This window comes from Papio anubis, chromosome 11 (assembly GCF_008728515.1).
Source record: "Papio anubis isolate 15944 chromosome 11, Panubis1.0, whole genome shotgun sequence".
Lineage (NCBI taxonomy): Eukaryota > Metazoa > Chordata > Mammalia > Primates > Cercopithecidae > Papio > Papio anubis.
The window spans coordinates 13,398,463-13,415,478 of record NC_044986.1 but is presented as its reverse complement, the minus strand read 5'-3'; the positions used below and the strand labels follow the sequence as shown (position 1 = coordinate 13,415,478).

Here is a 17,016-nt window from a genome sequence, read left to right as displayed (position 1 = left end):
AATCTAAGTAGAATAAATAATGAAATCACACTGAAGGGGAAGAAAAGTTACCTGAGTAACTGGAACACAGCTCTGACTACACAGCTGCATTCTAAAATAAAAATGAACTGGAAATGTACTGAACACTAATTACTAGTTTGTTTTGTAGTGGTATGGTTTACCAATTCTGAAATTCCCTTCTGTATATGGCAGAAATGGAGAAATGACAGATTGTGAATAATGGGAATCAAATTTGTTAGAAAAGGAAATCATAAACATAGAAAGGAGACCAACTAGAACATGTGACTCCTGCTGTGCTGAACTGGAATCAGAAATATGAACCCATGGTTTCTCATAGATGTTAGAAATACACAAAACATGCATGTGTGAGTATATATGTGTGCATTTAAATGTGTATGCATATATATGTATACATATGTTGCATATATCCTAGCTCTGTCTGCTTTAAGGGCCTAGATGCAAAGCTAACCCAGTACCAATGAGCACATCTAGGACTCAGATCTTCAAAGTATATGATGAAGCTGCAACAGCTTAATATGCCAGAAAATAAATGTTAAAAAATAATAAGATCATCTCAAAAAAAGGACCCAGCACCTCCTTAAAGTGGCTCCCACTAGCCACATCTGGGAAAACTTGGGTCTCAAAATAATATAATGATATTAACATTGAATAAAATCAGAATCTATTAGTCCATACTAAATATAAGTAAATAAATTACTTGAATAAACAAATGGAAGAGATATCTTTTATAGTAGAATGCCAATAAATAAATGTACTGAGTTAGAGAATTGCCAACGTTGTAATAACTGATTCAAGCAAGAATCATCAATTAATGCTGAAATAAATTGGTGAAAGTTTAATGAGAAACTGGATATTTACGTCCCAAAGTATCTTCCTCCAAGTTACTTGTCAATTACAAAGTGAGAAATGTAACTTTAGAGAAGAGACATCTGGAAGACACACCTTAACCAACTGATGAAAATTAACCTCACCAGTAACGGGACAGACTGACATCGCATGCCTCCTGCTTTAACATACTGAGGATACATCACTTCTGTAATACTCCTGCCAAAAATGCACAACATTGAGTCTAACCATGAGGAAACAAGTAACTGGTAACTGGCTTACACTCTTCAAAAACGTCAAGGCTTTCAGCTCTCTACCACGTGAGAAGACAGCCATCTGCAAACCAGAAGTGGGCCCCCACTAGAAACCACATCTGCTGGGAACTTGATTTTGGACTTCCCAGTCTCCAGAACTACTGGAAGACATATTTCTGTTGTTTAAGGGGAAAAAAAAAGTGGCAAGACCATGAAAGACAAAGGCTGAGGACTATTTCAGATTGAACTCTAGTTATTTAGGTTTATGTTTTATAGAGGTATGAGTTAACAATTCTGAAATTCCCTTCTCTATGTTGTACAAATGTGCAAATGACAGATTGTGAAAAATGGGAATCAAGTTTAAGAGTTACACTAACACAGAAAGGAGAACAAGTAGAACAACACCTGTGGTGCTGAACTGGAATCAGAAATACAGTATGAACTCAGTAGAAATAGAGAATAAGCGAGCTTCCGAACCCTGGACTGGGGGATGCGGAAGGGAGAAGTGTAAGAAAGAACATGATTAAGACAATTAGTAAAATTAAGTATAGATTGTGGATTAGTGTATTGTGTATTTGTGGCAAATTTCCTAGTTTTGATAGCTGTACTCTGATTACATATGAGAAAGTCAGTGCTCTTAGGAAATGTTGACAAGCAGTTGGGGTAAAAGGGTTTGATTTCTGCAATATATTTTGAAGTGTTTCAGAAAAATGTGTGCATCCATAGAGAGCACAAATGAATGACAGAGCGCATGGGGTGCATGTGTTTACAACTGGTACATCCGGGAAGGGAGTTCTTCAAAACCATCCTGTAACTTTCCCGAAAACTTGAAATTACATAAAAATAAAGGAGACCAGAAAAAGAGCACACAGACTCACCTTTCATCGTTATTCAGTATACTCAGCACAGGATCCACAGACAGTATGCCATACAGCTCAAGAATGTCATTTACTTTGAAACAATCCCAATCTTCATAAACCTAACAAGAGACCACATGAAATCATACTGTTAGAACAGACACAAAGCTTAAGATACTAGTCTTGGAGTACTAACATCTTAGAATTTTAGATCAGGAAATGGACCTTAAAGCAAGTCCTTTATTTTATAAATTTTTATAAATTGAGACCAAGAGTCACTCTGCTAGTTAGCAAATAAGTGACAAACCAAAACACAGGATGCCTAACTTCCAGACTAATATCTCTTTTCAATATACTACAGTACTACAAAAAAAAAAGTCTTTTTCTAAAATTAAAAAAGGGCTTTTCCCAAAGGCTGACAGTTAAAACTAGAAACGTGCACTATCTCAAAATCTATTAACCACATCAAGAAAAGGAAAAAACAAAAACAAGATGATTAACTTTGCATTTATTCATAAACTGCAACACTGGATTAACACAAAACTTGGAATGGATTTTTCACAATTAAAAAAAAAAATGTTCAAAATTGTCATGATGGACTTTAGTAATCGTCAAGGCCATTTATTTACTGAACAGACCCGGCAGAAGCATGGCAGGGAAAAAAGTGGTAATTTTGGTCCCTGTGCCATATGACTGAAGTATCATTTCAATTAAAACCACTGAGAATCTGAGTGCAGTGGTCACCCCTGGAATCCCAGTACTTTGGAAGGCTGAGGTGGGTGGATCACTTGAGGTCAGGAATTCGAGACCAGCCTAGCCAACATAGTGAAACCCCATCTCTAGGAAAAATACAAAAAACTAGCTGGGTGTGGTGGCACATGCCTGTAATCTCAGCTACTCAGGAGGCTGAGGCACGAGAATCGCCTGAACCCAAGAGGTAGATTGTAGTGAGCCGAGATCATGCCACTGCACACCAGCCTGGACAACAGAGTAAGACTGCCTCAATAAAACAAAACAAACCTCCCTGCCCCCAAAACAAGAAAACCCAAAATGCACAAAGGTTGGAAATCCTTAACAATCATTTTAAAACCTTCTGTCACTTGCTCATTTATCAGCATCAAAACACTAGAATAAGTAAGATGGAAGAACAAAAAGTTTTCTTCCTTCTGTTTTATTTTAAATACAAGTGAGAAATAGGTTTTGCTGAGAGAAGGAAGAAGACAAAAATGAAGATTATATGTTAGAAATGATACAGGAAGGGAACAGACATAATTTAAAAGTTGTTCTGCTTCTGCGTTTGAGATGTTCTTTGATTCTTTTAACTTGTGAATATGTTAGCTTATATGCAAAAGGAACGTGCAGAGGTGTGATTAATAACCTTGAAATGGGGGGGATTATCCTCGATTAACTGGGTGGGCCCCATGTAATCCACAGATTCTTAAAACCGGGGAACCTTTCCTGGTTGTGGTCGGTTGAGATGTCACCATGAAAAAAATGGTCAAATGCAATGTTGCTGGCTATGAATATGGAAGAAGGAGCCACAAGCCAAGGAAATTCTCCCTTAGGGGCTCCAAGAAAGGAATGTAGTCCACCTCCTATATACAAAGGAGTTTACCTCGGTGAGACCATGTTGGATTTCTGACCTAAAGCCTGTAAGATGATAAACTTTTGCTGCTTTAGGCTATTAAATTTGCAGTGATTTGCTATAGCTAGTCCAGCATAAGAAAACGAATGCAAATGCTCAGACACTAAGCTACTTTCTGAGACACATAACATGTCAATGTCAGACCTAAGAAAGGTTTTATTACCTTCACAAGGCACGCAGGGCCCTTCTCTCCTGGCAATGGAAAATTCAAATCAAAAGGAGAAGAGAAGTTCAGAGAGTTCAGCTGTTGCCCAGTAGAAGCTTCAGTTTCCAAACGTTTTGGCTCTCCACACCATTGAAGACCACCAACACTCCCTAAATTCAAAGGATAGCATTGCACTTAGTCATTTCTAAGCCCTCCTGGAGAAAAAGAATGTTCCATAAGTGCCTTTCAAGTTTGACATATGTGATGCTTCTGAGCTTGCAAAGTTCAAGTTGTTACAGTTTTTAAGGAAACAGCACATACTAACAAAGTCTTTTGTTTGATCTGTAAGAGAACAAAGATAAATATGAAGATCTAAAAATTTATTTTTTTCCCTTACTATAAAGGTATCAAAAAATTCCTCCCATCAAATCTCATGTATAACCAGTTTCAAAAGCTGATTTGCCATATGGTTACTTTGACATCTTTGATTTAAGGAATACATGGTCTACCGACAGCAAAACTCCTTGGTAGAACATACTTTTTCTATTAATTAAGCAGAATAAAACCATACAGCAATAAATTAATTTACCAAATACTTACTAATATCCAGTATGTATCAAGAATCAAACCAGTTGTTGGAGACATACAAGTCATTAAAAAGAATAACCCCAACTCCTGAAGTAGTTACACCTTAGGGCTGATAACATGAGAATCAAATGATAGCCTGCCATACCATGGAATACCGCTCAGCAATAAAAGGGACAAACTACTGAAATATTCCCGATCCTAACTGTGGTGGTGGCCACATGAATCTACCTATGTGATAAAACTACAAAGAACAGGCCGGGCGCAGTGGCTCACACCTCTAATCCCAGCACTTTGGGAGGCCGAGGTGGGTGGATCATGAGATCAGGAGATCGAGACCATCCTGGCTAACACGGTGAAACCCCATCTCTACTAAAAATACAAAAAATTAGCTGGGTGTGGTGGTGGGCGCCTGAAGTCCCAGCTACTCGGGAGGCTGAGGCAGGAGAATGGTGTGAACCCAGGAGGCGGAGCTTGCAGCGAGCCGAGATCGCGCCACTGCACTCCAGCCTGGGCGACAGAGCGAGACTCCATCTCAAAAACAAAAACAAAAGCCGGGCGCGGTGGCTCAAGCCTGTAATCCCAGCACTTTGGGAGGCTGAGACGGGCGGATCACAAGGTCAGGAGATCGAGACCATCCTGGCTAACACGGTGAAACCCCGTCTCTACTAAAAAATACAAAAAACTAGCCGGGCGAGGTGGCGGGCGCCTGTGGTCCCAGCTACTCCGGAGGCTGAGGCAGGAGAATGGCGTAAACCCGGGAGGCGGAGCTTGCAGTGAGCTGAGATCCGGCCACTGCACTCCAGCCTGGGCGACAGAGCCAGACTCAGTCTCAAAAAACAAAACAAAAAACAAAAAAAACAAAAAAAACAAACAAACAACAAAAAAAAACAAAAACAAAAACAAAAACAAAAAAACCCCACAAAACTGCAAAGAACTAAATCTTCACAAGTAAGTACATGTAAAAATGTGATTGTATCGTGGTGGCTCACGCCTGTAATCCCAGCACTTCGGGAGGCCGAGGCGAGAAGATCACAAGGTCAAGAGATCAAGAACATCTTGGCCAACATGGTGAAACCCCATGTCTACTAAAAATACAAACATTAGCCAGGCATGGTGGCGGGCGCCTGTAGTCCTAGCTACTCTGGAGGCTGAGGCAGGACAATCGCTTGAACCTGGGAGGCGGAGGTTGCAGTAAGCCGAGATTATGCCGCTGCACTCCAGCCTGCGCGACAACAGAGCAAAACTCCGTCTCAAAAAAAAAAAAAAAAAAAAAAAAAAGAAAGAAAGAAAAGAAAAAAATGATTGTATCAATGTCCATTTCCTGGTTATGATATTCTACTATAATTATGTAAGGTGTTACCATTGGGGGAAGTAGAGGCTAAAAGGTATACAAGATCTTTCTGTATTATTTCTTTTTTTTTTTTTTCCAGACAGAGTCTCGCCCTGTCACCCAGGCTGGAGCATGATGGCATGATCATGGCTCACTGCAACCTTCGCCTCCTGGGTTCAAGCAATTCTCCTGCCTCAGCCTCCTAAGTAGCTGGGATTACAGGCATGCACAACCATACCCAGCTAATTTCTGTATTTTTAGTACAGATGGGGTTTCACCATGCTAGCCAGACTGGAAATCCTGACCTCAAGTGATGTGTCTGCCTTGGCCTCCCGAAGGGCTGGGATTATGGGTGTGAGCCACCGCGACCAACCTCTCTGTATTATTTCTTACAACTGCATGTAAATCGATACTGTGTCAAAATAAAAAGTTTAAAAATATGTATAGTCTAAAAGATTGACTAAACACCAACAAATTTTACTTTATATAAACAAAGAACTTAAATGCATAAAAAGCCTGCATTAAGACATTCGAACAAGTATGGTAAGAAATAAAAAGTAGCATCAACTGCTTAAATAAGAGAATTAACATATTTCCTGGACTGGAATACATATTCGAATATATTACAATATATAAGTTACTATGATATTTATTTGAGATGGAGTCTCTGTCACTCAGGCTGGAGTGCATGATCTCAGCTCACTGAAATCTCCGCCCCTCTGGGTTCAAGTGATTCTACTGTCTTAGCCTCCTGAATAGCTGGGATTACAGGCACCCGCCACCATGCCTGGCTACTTTTTGTATTTTTAATAGAGATGGGGTGTTGCCATGTTATCCAGGCTAGATGATAGACCATTAATTTTAATATATTCTGGGGATCAGTGCAGAAAAAGAATACTATGACATTTATATGTATTTACAGTAAAACATTCTAATTTTAAACACATTAAAATAGATCTCAGCATTAAGAAAATTTGGAAATATCAATTTATAAAGTAGAGTGATATATGGGTAAATAAAATGCATTAGTAAATCCTTGTTTACCACTAGTTGTTAAATTTGCCTTGGCCGGGCATGGTGGCTCCCATCTGTAATCCCAGCACTTTGGGAGGCCGAGGCGGGCTGATCATCTGACATCAGGAGTTCGAGACCAGCCTGACCAACATGGAGAAACCCCTTCTCTACTAAAAATACAAAATTAGCTGGGCGTGGTGGCGCATGCCTGTAATTCCAGCTACTCAGGAGGCTGAGGCAGGAGAATCGCTTGAACCCAGGAGGTGGAGCTTGCAGTGAGCCGAGATTGTGCCATTGCAATCCAGCTGGGGCAACTAGAGTGAAACTCCGTCTCCAGAAAAAAAAAATAAAACAATTTGCCTTCTCTACACAATCTTGCAGATAGTAAATGACCAGACTGATTTGTTTTGCCTCCTTGTCCTTTAATCTTCCTTCCGATTAAATGTGCCGAAGGGAAGTGAATAGCACATAAAAGGAAAAATAAAGACAAATTTAATATACCTGCCATAAAAAGAAATCCACTGCTTATAAAAGTTAAGACTGGTTGGGAGCGGTAGCTTACGCCTGTCATGCCAGTGGCTTTGGGAGGCTGATACAGAGGGATCACTTGAGCCCAGGAGTTTGAGACCAGCCTGGGTAACACAGTGAGATCCCACCTCTACATCTCTACAAAATTTAAAAAGTTAGCTGCGTGTGGTGGCATGTGCCTACAGCCCTAGCTACTAGGCAGGTTGAAGTGACAGGGGATCACTTGAGCCCAGGAGGTCAAGGCTGCAAGTAAGCCACGATTATGCCACTGCACCCCAGCCTGGGTGATGGGAGTGAAATCCTGTCTCAAAACACAAACAAACAAAAAGAAAATGAGAAAGCATGTTTTCAGATAAAAATAACTCATTTTTAGGATAAAGTACCAGGCTTCTGTATTATTTAAGAATTAGGAAAAAAATAAATATGAAGATAGAAAAGACCTTTCCAGATAGGCACTTGTGACTCCAAAAACATACATTAGAGCAGCCACTTGTCACAAAGTGATGCCTAATTGCTCATTTGCGAAGCACAGTCTGATCAAATGGTACTGTAAAAACTCTCAACACTGTCCGTAACTCTGACAAATTGCCAGCTCCTAAATATAGAGCCATATTATGTAACAATTCACTCTGAAAACCAATCCACTTAAGAGAGCAAAGTCTAGAGAAAACCTGTTGGCACACACTACCTGCTTGTCTGGCACCTGCATGTTGGTCTTTCTGTTTATTGGGCTGTAGGTCCATATCGTCATCATCTTCATAACTCCTCTTGTGGCGACTGGGAGTGTAGGACGTTGAGGGACTGACTCGAGCTTGGTTTGCATTAACATAGGCGTTAAACGGAAAGTTAAGAAAAAGACTACCATAAACTGAGGACTATCTTAAATGTTTTGCTAATTATATGACTTATAAAAAATGACTAGCTTGGCAATTCAGTTAAAATGGAAATACATTTTTAAAAGGAGGCTAGACTTCTAGTTTTGGTCATGAGAGTAACAGACATCAACCTTATGCTGCTATCCTTGCTGTAAACAACAATGTAACTGGAAAAAATATGTGAAGCGACCATTTTCAGTCATTGGACAACAGGGAGCATAACCTTATGATCCTTGAATGAGGAGAAACACAGCAGGTAAACTCCAAATTCTCCCAGCTCTCTCTTGGAGACATTCTCCAAACTGCAACAAAGAGCAGTAGAGGCCCTGTTCTTACTGGGTGGAGAAGACAGAGCACTAGTTCAGGGCTAGTGAAGCAACTGGAATTTGCAAAGAAGTACTAGAAAGGAAGTAGTTACAGATAAAAGACCCAGAAGGTTCCATTTGGATCTCTGACAAAACACTAAACTGTGGATATACAAGTCAAGATTCCCTGAGGTCTAGCAGAGAACAGCTGCTAGTTGGCAGAGATTTAAATGGAGACTCTGGAAGTAGTATAATACTAGAATGGACCCTGCTAGTCATCCCAGGCATTTGCGTAAGACCCAGAAATAGTAGACCTCATGAATAAGGACGATCTACCGCACAAGGGCTGTTCTGCACCACTCCTAACAAATCCCAGGTGGATGCAGTGGCTAACATCGGTAAACCCAGCACTTTGGGAGGCTCAGGTAGGATTGCTCAGTCCAGGAGGTTGACAGTAGCCTGGGCAACATAGTGAGAACTCATCTCTTTTTTTTTTCTTTCCTTTTTCTTTGAGACAGAGTCTCCTTCTGTTGCCTAGGGTGGAGTACAGTGGTGCAATTTCAGCTCACTGCAACTTCAGTCTTCTGGGTTCAGGTGATCCTCCCGTCTCAAGCCACTGGAGTAGCTGGAACCACAGGTGCCCACCACCACGCCTGGCTAATTTTTGTATTTTTTGTAGAGACAGAGTTTTGCTATGTTGGCCAGGTTGGTCTCAAACTGCTGGCCTCAAGTGATCCTCCTGCCTCTGCCTCCCAGAGTGCTGGGATTATAGGAATGAGCCACTGTGCCTGGCCTATTTTTTTTTTAATAAATAAAATATTAAAATACAAAATAAAAATTCTATAGCCAATAAAAATGTTCCTCAAAAATTAAGATGAGGCCAGGCGTGGTGGCTCACATCTGGAATCCTAGTGCTTTGGGACGTTGAGGCGGGTGGATCACTTGAGCTCAGGAGTTTGAGACCAGCCTGGGCAACAAAGGGAGAGACCCTGTATCAAAGAATAAATAAATAAAATAAACAAAAATGAAGGTGAAATAAGAGACATTTTCAATTGAACAGAAACTGACAGAATTTGTCACCAACAGATCTGTAGTTTAAAAAAAAAAAATTGCTGGCCAGGCACAGTGGTTCGTGCCTGTAATCTCAGCACTTTGGGAGGCTAAGGTGGGTGGATCACCTGATGTCAGGAGATTGAGACCATCCTGGCCAACACGGTGAAACCCCATCTCTACTAAAAACACAAAAAAACTGGCATGGTGGCACACACCTGCAACCCCAGCTACTTCAGAGGCTGAGGCAGGAGAATCACTTGAATCCAGGAAGCAGAGGTTGCAGTGAGCCGAGACTGCACCACTGCACTCCAGCCTGGCGACAGAGCAGGACTCTGTCTCAAAAAAAAAAAAAAAATCATAATCATAATAATATCGCTAAGGGAAGTGATGCCAAATATAAAAGAAGAAGAATTCTTGCTTCTTAATTTATATAAAAGACAAATGACTGTTCGGAACAAAAATAGTATGTTGTGGGCTCTATAATCTAAGGATGAGTGAAATCTATGACAAAAATAGCACGAAGAATGAGAATACACAGACTGTTGCAAGGGTGAAGGATCAAAGAAGAAATCACAAGGGAAATTAGAAAATATTTTGAATTGAGTAACAGTAAAAACCTAACAAATGAAAACTCGTGGGATGCAACTAAAGCAGTGATTGGGGAGAAATTTATAGCTTTAGTTGCTAATAGTAGAAAACAAGAAAAATTCGAAATCAATAATCTGAGCATCCACCTTAAAAAGCTAGAAAAAGGGCCAGGCACGGCGGCTCATACCTATAATCCCAGCACTTTGGGAGGCTGAGGCAAGTGGACCACGAGGTCAGGAGTTCAAGACCAGCCTGGCCAACATGGTGAAACCCCATCTCTACTAAAAATACAAAAAACTTAGCCAGGCGGGGTGGCAGGCGCCTGCAAATCCCAGCTACTTGGGAGGCTGAGGCAGAGAACTGCCTGAACCTGGGAGACAGAGGTTGCAGTGAGCCGAGATTGTGCCACTGCACTCCAGCCTGGGCGACAGAGCCAGCAAGACCCCATCTTAAAAAAAAAAAAACAAACCAAAAAAAAAGTAGAAAAAGACCAATTAAAACCAAACCAAAAAGAAGGAAATAAAGCAGAAATGGATGAAGCAGAAAACAGAAAATTGAAGTGAAAAACAGACTAACATTATTGGGAATGAAAGAGATCAATGCTAGATATCCCACAGACATTAAAAAGAAAATACTCTGACAAGCTTTATGTCAATAAATTCAACAACTGGGCTTAAATGACTTCAAAACAGTCCTTGAAAGATACAATTTATCACAACTGACTCAAAATATGTTAAAAAACAGAATTAGTCACTCCTGTAATCCCAGCACTTTGGGAGGCCAAGGCGGGTGGATCACGAGGTCAAGAGATTGAGACCATCCTGGCCAACATGGTGAAACCCCGTCTCTACTAAAAACACAAAACCTGGCTGGCATGGAGGCGTGCTCCTGTAGTCCCAGCTACTTGGGAGGCTGAGGCAGGAGAATCACTTGAACCCAGGAGATGGAGGTTGCAGTGAGCTGAGATCATGCCACTGCACTCCAGACTGGCAGCAGAGTAAGACTCCATCTCAAAAACAAAACAAAAGAATAAATAAACAAACAAACTGAATCAGTAGTTTAAAATGTTCTCACAAAGAAAATGCCCAGCTTAAAACTGTAAACCACCTAAATGCTCAATTGGAGACTGTATAAACAAATAATACTTAGCAAAAAAAAAAAAAAAAAAAGAAAGAAAGAACTACTGATATGCACAACATGGATGACTCTCAGATGCATGATGTTAAACAGAAGATGTCAGACACAAAGACTATATATTATATGAGTCCATTTAGATGTCATTCAAGAATAGGCAAAACCAAGCGATAGTCAAAGAATTCAGGATTGTGCTTGCAGGGGAGGAGGGAGTGACTAGAAAAAGGCAGAAAGGAATTTTTTAGGCACAAGTTCTTTACTTTGGGGTATAAATTATATGGGTGTATGCATTTATCCAAATCACTGTGCATTACCTTAAAATCTGTGCATTTCAGTGTAGGTGGGCCATGCCTTAAAAAACTACTATCGTAAATAAAAAGGAAATGTTTCTACAATCCCCTCTCAAAAGAGCCAACACGTTTTCCCTTAAGAAAGTTAGAATGAATTCTAATTTTAAACTATTTTTTTACTTTAAGTATTATATTTTTTCAGTACCTTTAAATGTGCCTCAGGTGGGGTGTGGTAGCTCACGTCTATAATCCCTGCACTTTGGGAGGCTGAGGTGAGAGGATCACTTGAGCCCAGGAGTTCAAGACCAGCTTGGGCAACAAAGTGAACCCTCTTTCTAAAAGAAATAAAAAAATTCGCCAGGGATGGTGGCACAGGCTTGTGGTCCCAGCTACTTGGGAGGCTAAGGCAGGAGGATTGCTTGAACCCAGGAGGTTGAAGCAGCAGTGAGCCATGTTTGTGCCACTGCACTCTAGCCTGGGTGACAGTAAGTCCCTATCTCAAAAAAAAAAAAAAAAAAAAAAAAATTACCTCAATCTTTTTAACAGTATTTCACTATAGAAATGTACTGTAATTTTAGCATTCCTCGGTGACAAATACTTAGCCTGTTTTACGGGTTTTCTCAATTAGAACAAATGAAACACATTTTATTGAAATAAAGCCAAGCTTTGCAAAGGAAGAATAATTAAAGGTTAAGGTTTTAGAAACCATCAACACAATAAGGAAGTTCAGATAAAGGATATTTCTTTTACCCACGTAGATTCCCCAGGCACCGGAACACAATAGAAAGTCTGTCTTTCCAAAGTGGTATTTCGTGGAGAGTTTAAATCAAGTTCTTGTTGAGGCTGTGATATACATAAAAAAGTATTTTAAAAAATTTATTTAAAAACACCACAAAATTTATTTTAAAATTAGCAACCACATTTTCACATAGCGCCACAACAAATATTTTACAGAGTTAACAAGTAACTAATTCCAAACTATCACTTTTTCAAAGAAAACTGATATAAAATCACTTCAAATACAGTCATCAAACACTTCCTCCCTCAAATCCAGAAAAATGGGACCTCTGTGGAGTGACTTATAATCTGGGTCTAGTTCTCTGCTTTGTGGATCTAGAACCTTATTTTTATGATGTTATCTAGGCCTTTTTATATTCTTGGAGTCTAACTCTTGGCTTACCCAAACCTTAGGAAACTGATTTATCAAACCCCACTATCAGTCTGTTAATTCACAACAGTTGTTGCTAATTAAATATTCTAGTTCAGTAGGCAGATCTGGACGGAAAAACTGCCCTAATTTGGAAGGTTACTGCAAAGATTATATTAAACAAAAATGTAACTTCTGACAATCAGAGTAATGAACTCATTTGAAAGACAGATTTATGTAATCTTACACATGATGAACTTCAGGTCTGTTTTTCTTTTAGAGTGTTTCCATAAAACAAATACTGTGCCCAGCTTAATGGATCAACTACATTAATGATTATGGTATTCTTCGTTTAAGGAGCCCTAACACATTAGGCTAACATATTACATTACTGTATACTAGAAAAAGCTGAGTATTAGGCCGGGCGCAGTGGCTCAAGCCTGTAATCCCAGCACTTTGGGAGGCCAAGACGGGCGGATCACAAGGTCAGGAGATCGAGACCATCCTGGCTAACCCGGTGAAACCCCGTCTCTACTAAAAAATACAAAAAACTAGCCGGGCGAGGTGGCGGGCGCCTGTAGTCCCAGCTACTCGGGAGGCTGAGGCAGGAGAATGGCGTGAACCCGGGAGGCGGAGCTTGCAGTGAGCTGAGATCTGGTCACTACACTCCAGCCTGGGTGACAGAGCGAGACTCCGTCTCAAAACAAAACAAAACAAAACAAAACAAAAAAAAGCTGAGTATTAATGTAACTCAGTAATCCCAGCATCTGGAAATGGGTCAATAAAATAAATTAGGCTGTCCATGTGTGACACTACCAAAGGCTAACAGAGAGTTGGTACATATGTTGCTCAAGAGTCATAAATAAAAGACTCATTCTAGGAAAAAGGTACTTTGGGCCTAGAGAGAAAAGCAAACAAAAAATCCTTGCTTGTATGTATTAGGCTCAAACTTGATGTCTCTTGGGTCCTTTCCACTTCTTAGAGTTTTCTAAGTATATATGAGAGAGAATATGCCTTTCCTAGGGAATAATATATGACTTTTGAATCTCATCTTGGAGCTACCTAGGAATGAGTATTTCATTAAATTTCTGTATTATAGGCTGATTCTGACAGTTTTCTGTGAAAGAAACAGTGGAATTACCACTGGCTTTGTCTTTGAAGGAATTAAAAATGACTTAATTTTGCACCCTAGGGTACTTTGTTTTACATATATTATATACAGATATTGGAGAGAGGAATTAATTTTGGCATTAACAGTATTTCTCCTTCTAAAAGATCTCTGGAGGATTAAAAAAAGTCACATCAAACTCCTAAATAAAGTCAAACAAGGAAAACATTTCACGTGATTTCTTGTAACTTATACACAAGATAAATAAATATAAGATTAGCTAAACAAACAAATTCTCTGTTTAGGAAAAAATTCTTACTAAAAATGTTTTATATATATTAAAGATACATACCCCACACTCTGCTACATCTCTGTATTTTCCAAAATGAAGAACCTATGACCCAAAACATAGAAAAACAGAATTATATCAATATATCAGAACCAAAACTACCACAAACAGTACAAGGACAAAATTAATACCACAAATTCATGAAAACAGCAATACTTACATGTGCTTTTGTGTTTTGGTTAACCGTTTCATAAACTCCCATGTAAAACTCAGGGTCAAACATATCCTGAATCATGCAACGAAATTTCACAAAACTATTAGGTTTCAAATAATGAAGGGGAACTTCGTTCAGTGATGGTACCTTAAAGGAAAATAATCAAGTTAAGTCAACTAAATATCCTGTCTATACAACATTAAGCATATATACACAAACTTTATGTCCAGACTCAAAATTGTTAAACACACACACACACACCCCCCCCATGCCTCGTCAGGGAGCCAAATGATCTCAATGGTCAACATAATTGCTGGAACCCAAGTTCTCTTCCATTTCTTCCAAGTTTTAGATAACATTTGACCATAATGTAAAAGAATGCTAAAAAATGATTTTAATTCAGAACACTTTTCAATGATCAAAAAGGCATTTACTTTGTTGAGCTCTTCTCTTAAAACTAGCACATGCCAATTCTTTTAAAATGAAGGTAATAAAACAAAGGTAACTGACTCTTGCAACTAAAGATGTGTCTCAGGAAGTAACACAGTCAGTTACTGCCACCTAGAGGCATAATGTATAAGTATTTATTTGCTTAAACTTAATTAGCAAAAGACCAAAATCTTTTAATACAAATGTACTTGAAGCAGAAGTACACATTAATTTACATATTTTTAAATTACATGGGGGTTACTTAGTTACTCTACTAAGAGAAACTTTGTAGTCTGTCCAACCTTCTCCCTCGAAAATAGCAATAAGCTTACCCACTTAGGAGCATTATTTTCCTTCAGCTTTTCCTTAAAATATTCAATTACTTTCTTCTCCCAGTCAGGATTAACTCCATTTTGGGCTGAAAGAGAAATATACTTTTCAAAGCTAATGTATATGCAATAAATAATAAGAGACTATGATCAGGTGAGTCACACAATAGTTTAGCCAGCAGAAAACAAACTAAAATTTGCTACTACGATAGAATGAATTTTAGATAGGATGAATTTTACACTTCAGTGTGTCTGAAGTACTACACAAGACACATTCAAGAAGCTGTACTGAGCGGGGGGAGGGACAGTTACAAATCAGGAGGATGCTGACCTCCTGCAGGCTCTCTGGCACCCACAGTGTAGCTGGGGACACCTACAGAATGTGATGCAAGGCCACCTAGATTCAGCAGCATTTGAGCCACTGCTTGTAAAGCACTCTGTTCTTTTAATACATTTTTATATAGTTTTTTGTTTATCTTTACAACTATCCTGAAATAAAGAGCTGAAATTTTTTTTGTTTATAACTTCATTTGGGAATAATTCTAGACTCAAAAAAGTTGGAAAGAACACCTGTATCCTTGCCCCATTTGCTTATCATCTGCTCCATCTCTTATATTTTTCTGACTCATTTAAGATTAAGTTGCACTATCAGGTATTTTTGCCTCCAAATATTATCAGTGTGTCTCCTAAGGAACAGTACTAACCATAGTACTGTTATCAACCTCAGGAAATTCAAAATTGACACAATACTTTTTATCTGGTCTACCATCTATATTCCAGTTTGTCATATGACCCAATACTATCCTCTACAGCACTTTTTCCCCTTCAGTACAGGACCCAGCTTAGGATCACTTTTATATTTAGCTATCAGATCTCTTTAATCTCCTTTAATATGGAATAGTTCTGCAAACTTTATATTTTATGATATTGCTATTTAAGAAGAATAAGGTCCTTTTTAAAAAATTGAATGCTTCTCAATCTGGATCTGTTGGTTCCCTTATGATCGCATTCCAATCAAGTATAACCAAACTGCTGTTTAAATGATGTTGTCAAACTGCTGTATAAGTGATGTTTGTCCTTCCAGGTGTCTGAAAAGACATGATGCCCATCTTCCCTTCATTGGTGATGTTAATTTTGATCACCCAAAGTGACAGCCAGTTTCTCTACTGTGTAGTTACTATTTAGTCCTTAAAATTAACAAGCTATGTACAGGAGGCACTTATGGGAACTGGCCAACACCAAAAAGTGAGCTATTGACGGAATACAGATTTATGTGAACTAAAACCACCAAACCACACAGCTGGCCACTCCTGCCACCATTTATAGTTATCACACAAGTGTTACGAAGATTGGGAGTAAAAAATAAAAAGTCTACACTTGTTATGGAGCTGCATCTGTTGAAAAGGACCATAAAATCCTAACACCATGTTTGAGCAGGACTTACAAACACGTTTACTTAATTGGACAAAAGCCAGTTCTGAAAAAGAAGTAGGGATGGGGACTCCGCAGGTGATTCTAGTGTGCAGGCGTTAAATCCACTAACAAACTGGTCCTCAAAGTTGGTTCCCTGACCAGCATCATTAGCATCACCTGAGTACTTACTAGAAATGCAAATTATTCAGCCCAACCCCAAACCACAGAATCTGAAACTCCTAGGGGTGGGGCCTACCAATTCATGTTTTAAAAAGCCCTCTAGGTGACTGACTATAATGCATACTGAAGTTTAAGAATCGCTGCTCTAGGCCGGGCGCGGTGGCTCAAGCTTGTAATCCCAGCACTTTGGGAGGCCGAGACGGGCGGATCACGAGGTCAGGCGATCGAGACCATCCTGGCTAACACGATGAAACCCCGTCTCTACTAAAAGATACAAAAAACTAGCCGGGCGTGGTGGCGGGCGCCTGTAGTCCCAGCTACTCCGGAGGCTGAGGCAGGAGAATGGCGTGAACCCGGGAGGCGGAGCTTGCAGTGAGCCGAGATCGGGCCACTGCAATCCAGCCTGGGCGACAGAGCGAGACTCCGTCTCAAAACAAACAAACAAACAAACAAAG

General features: G+C 39.6%; 1 protein-coding gene across 3 annotated transcripts in view; it reads right to left on the bottom strand.

Annotated features, from left to right (window-relative positions):
- MCMBP (minichromosome maintenance complex binding protein) overlaps positions 1-17,016 on the bottom strand; it is a 45,176-nt gene that overhangs the window by 16,456 nt on the left and 11,704 nt on the right. For all 3 annotated transcript variants that reach the window (XM_009215486.3, XM_003904334.4, XM_021943745.2), the window contains exons 2-8: positions 14,972-15,057; positions 14,217-14,357; positions 14,060-14,101; positions 12,194-12,295; positions 7,896-8,040; positions 3,766-3,917; positions 1,979-2,079 (exon numbers count right to left, since the gene is read on the bottom strand). In XM_009215486.3, coding sequence (XP_009213750.1) covers positions 1,979-2,079; positions 3,766-3,917; positions 7,896-8,040; positions 12,194-12,295; positions 14,060-14,101; positions 14,217-14,357; positions 14,972-15,057 — 769 coding nt within the window. The remainder of the gene's footprint in view (positions 1-1,978; positions 2,080-3,765; positions 3,918-7,895; positions 8,041-12,193; positions 12,296-14,059; positions 14,102-14,216; positions 14,358-14,971; positions 15,058-17,016) is intronic.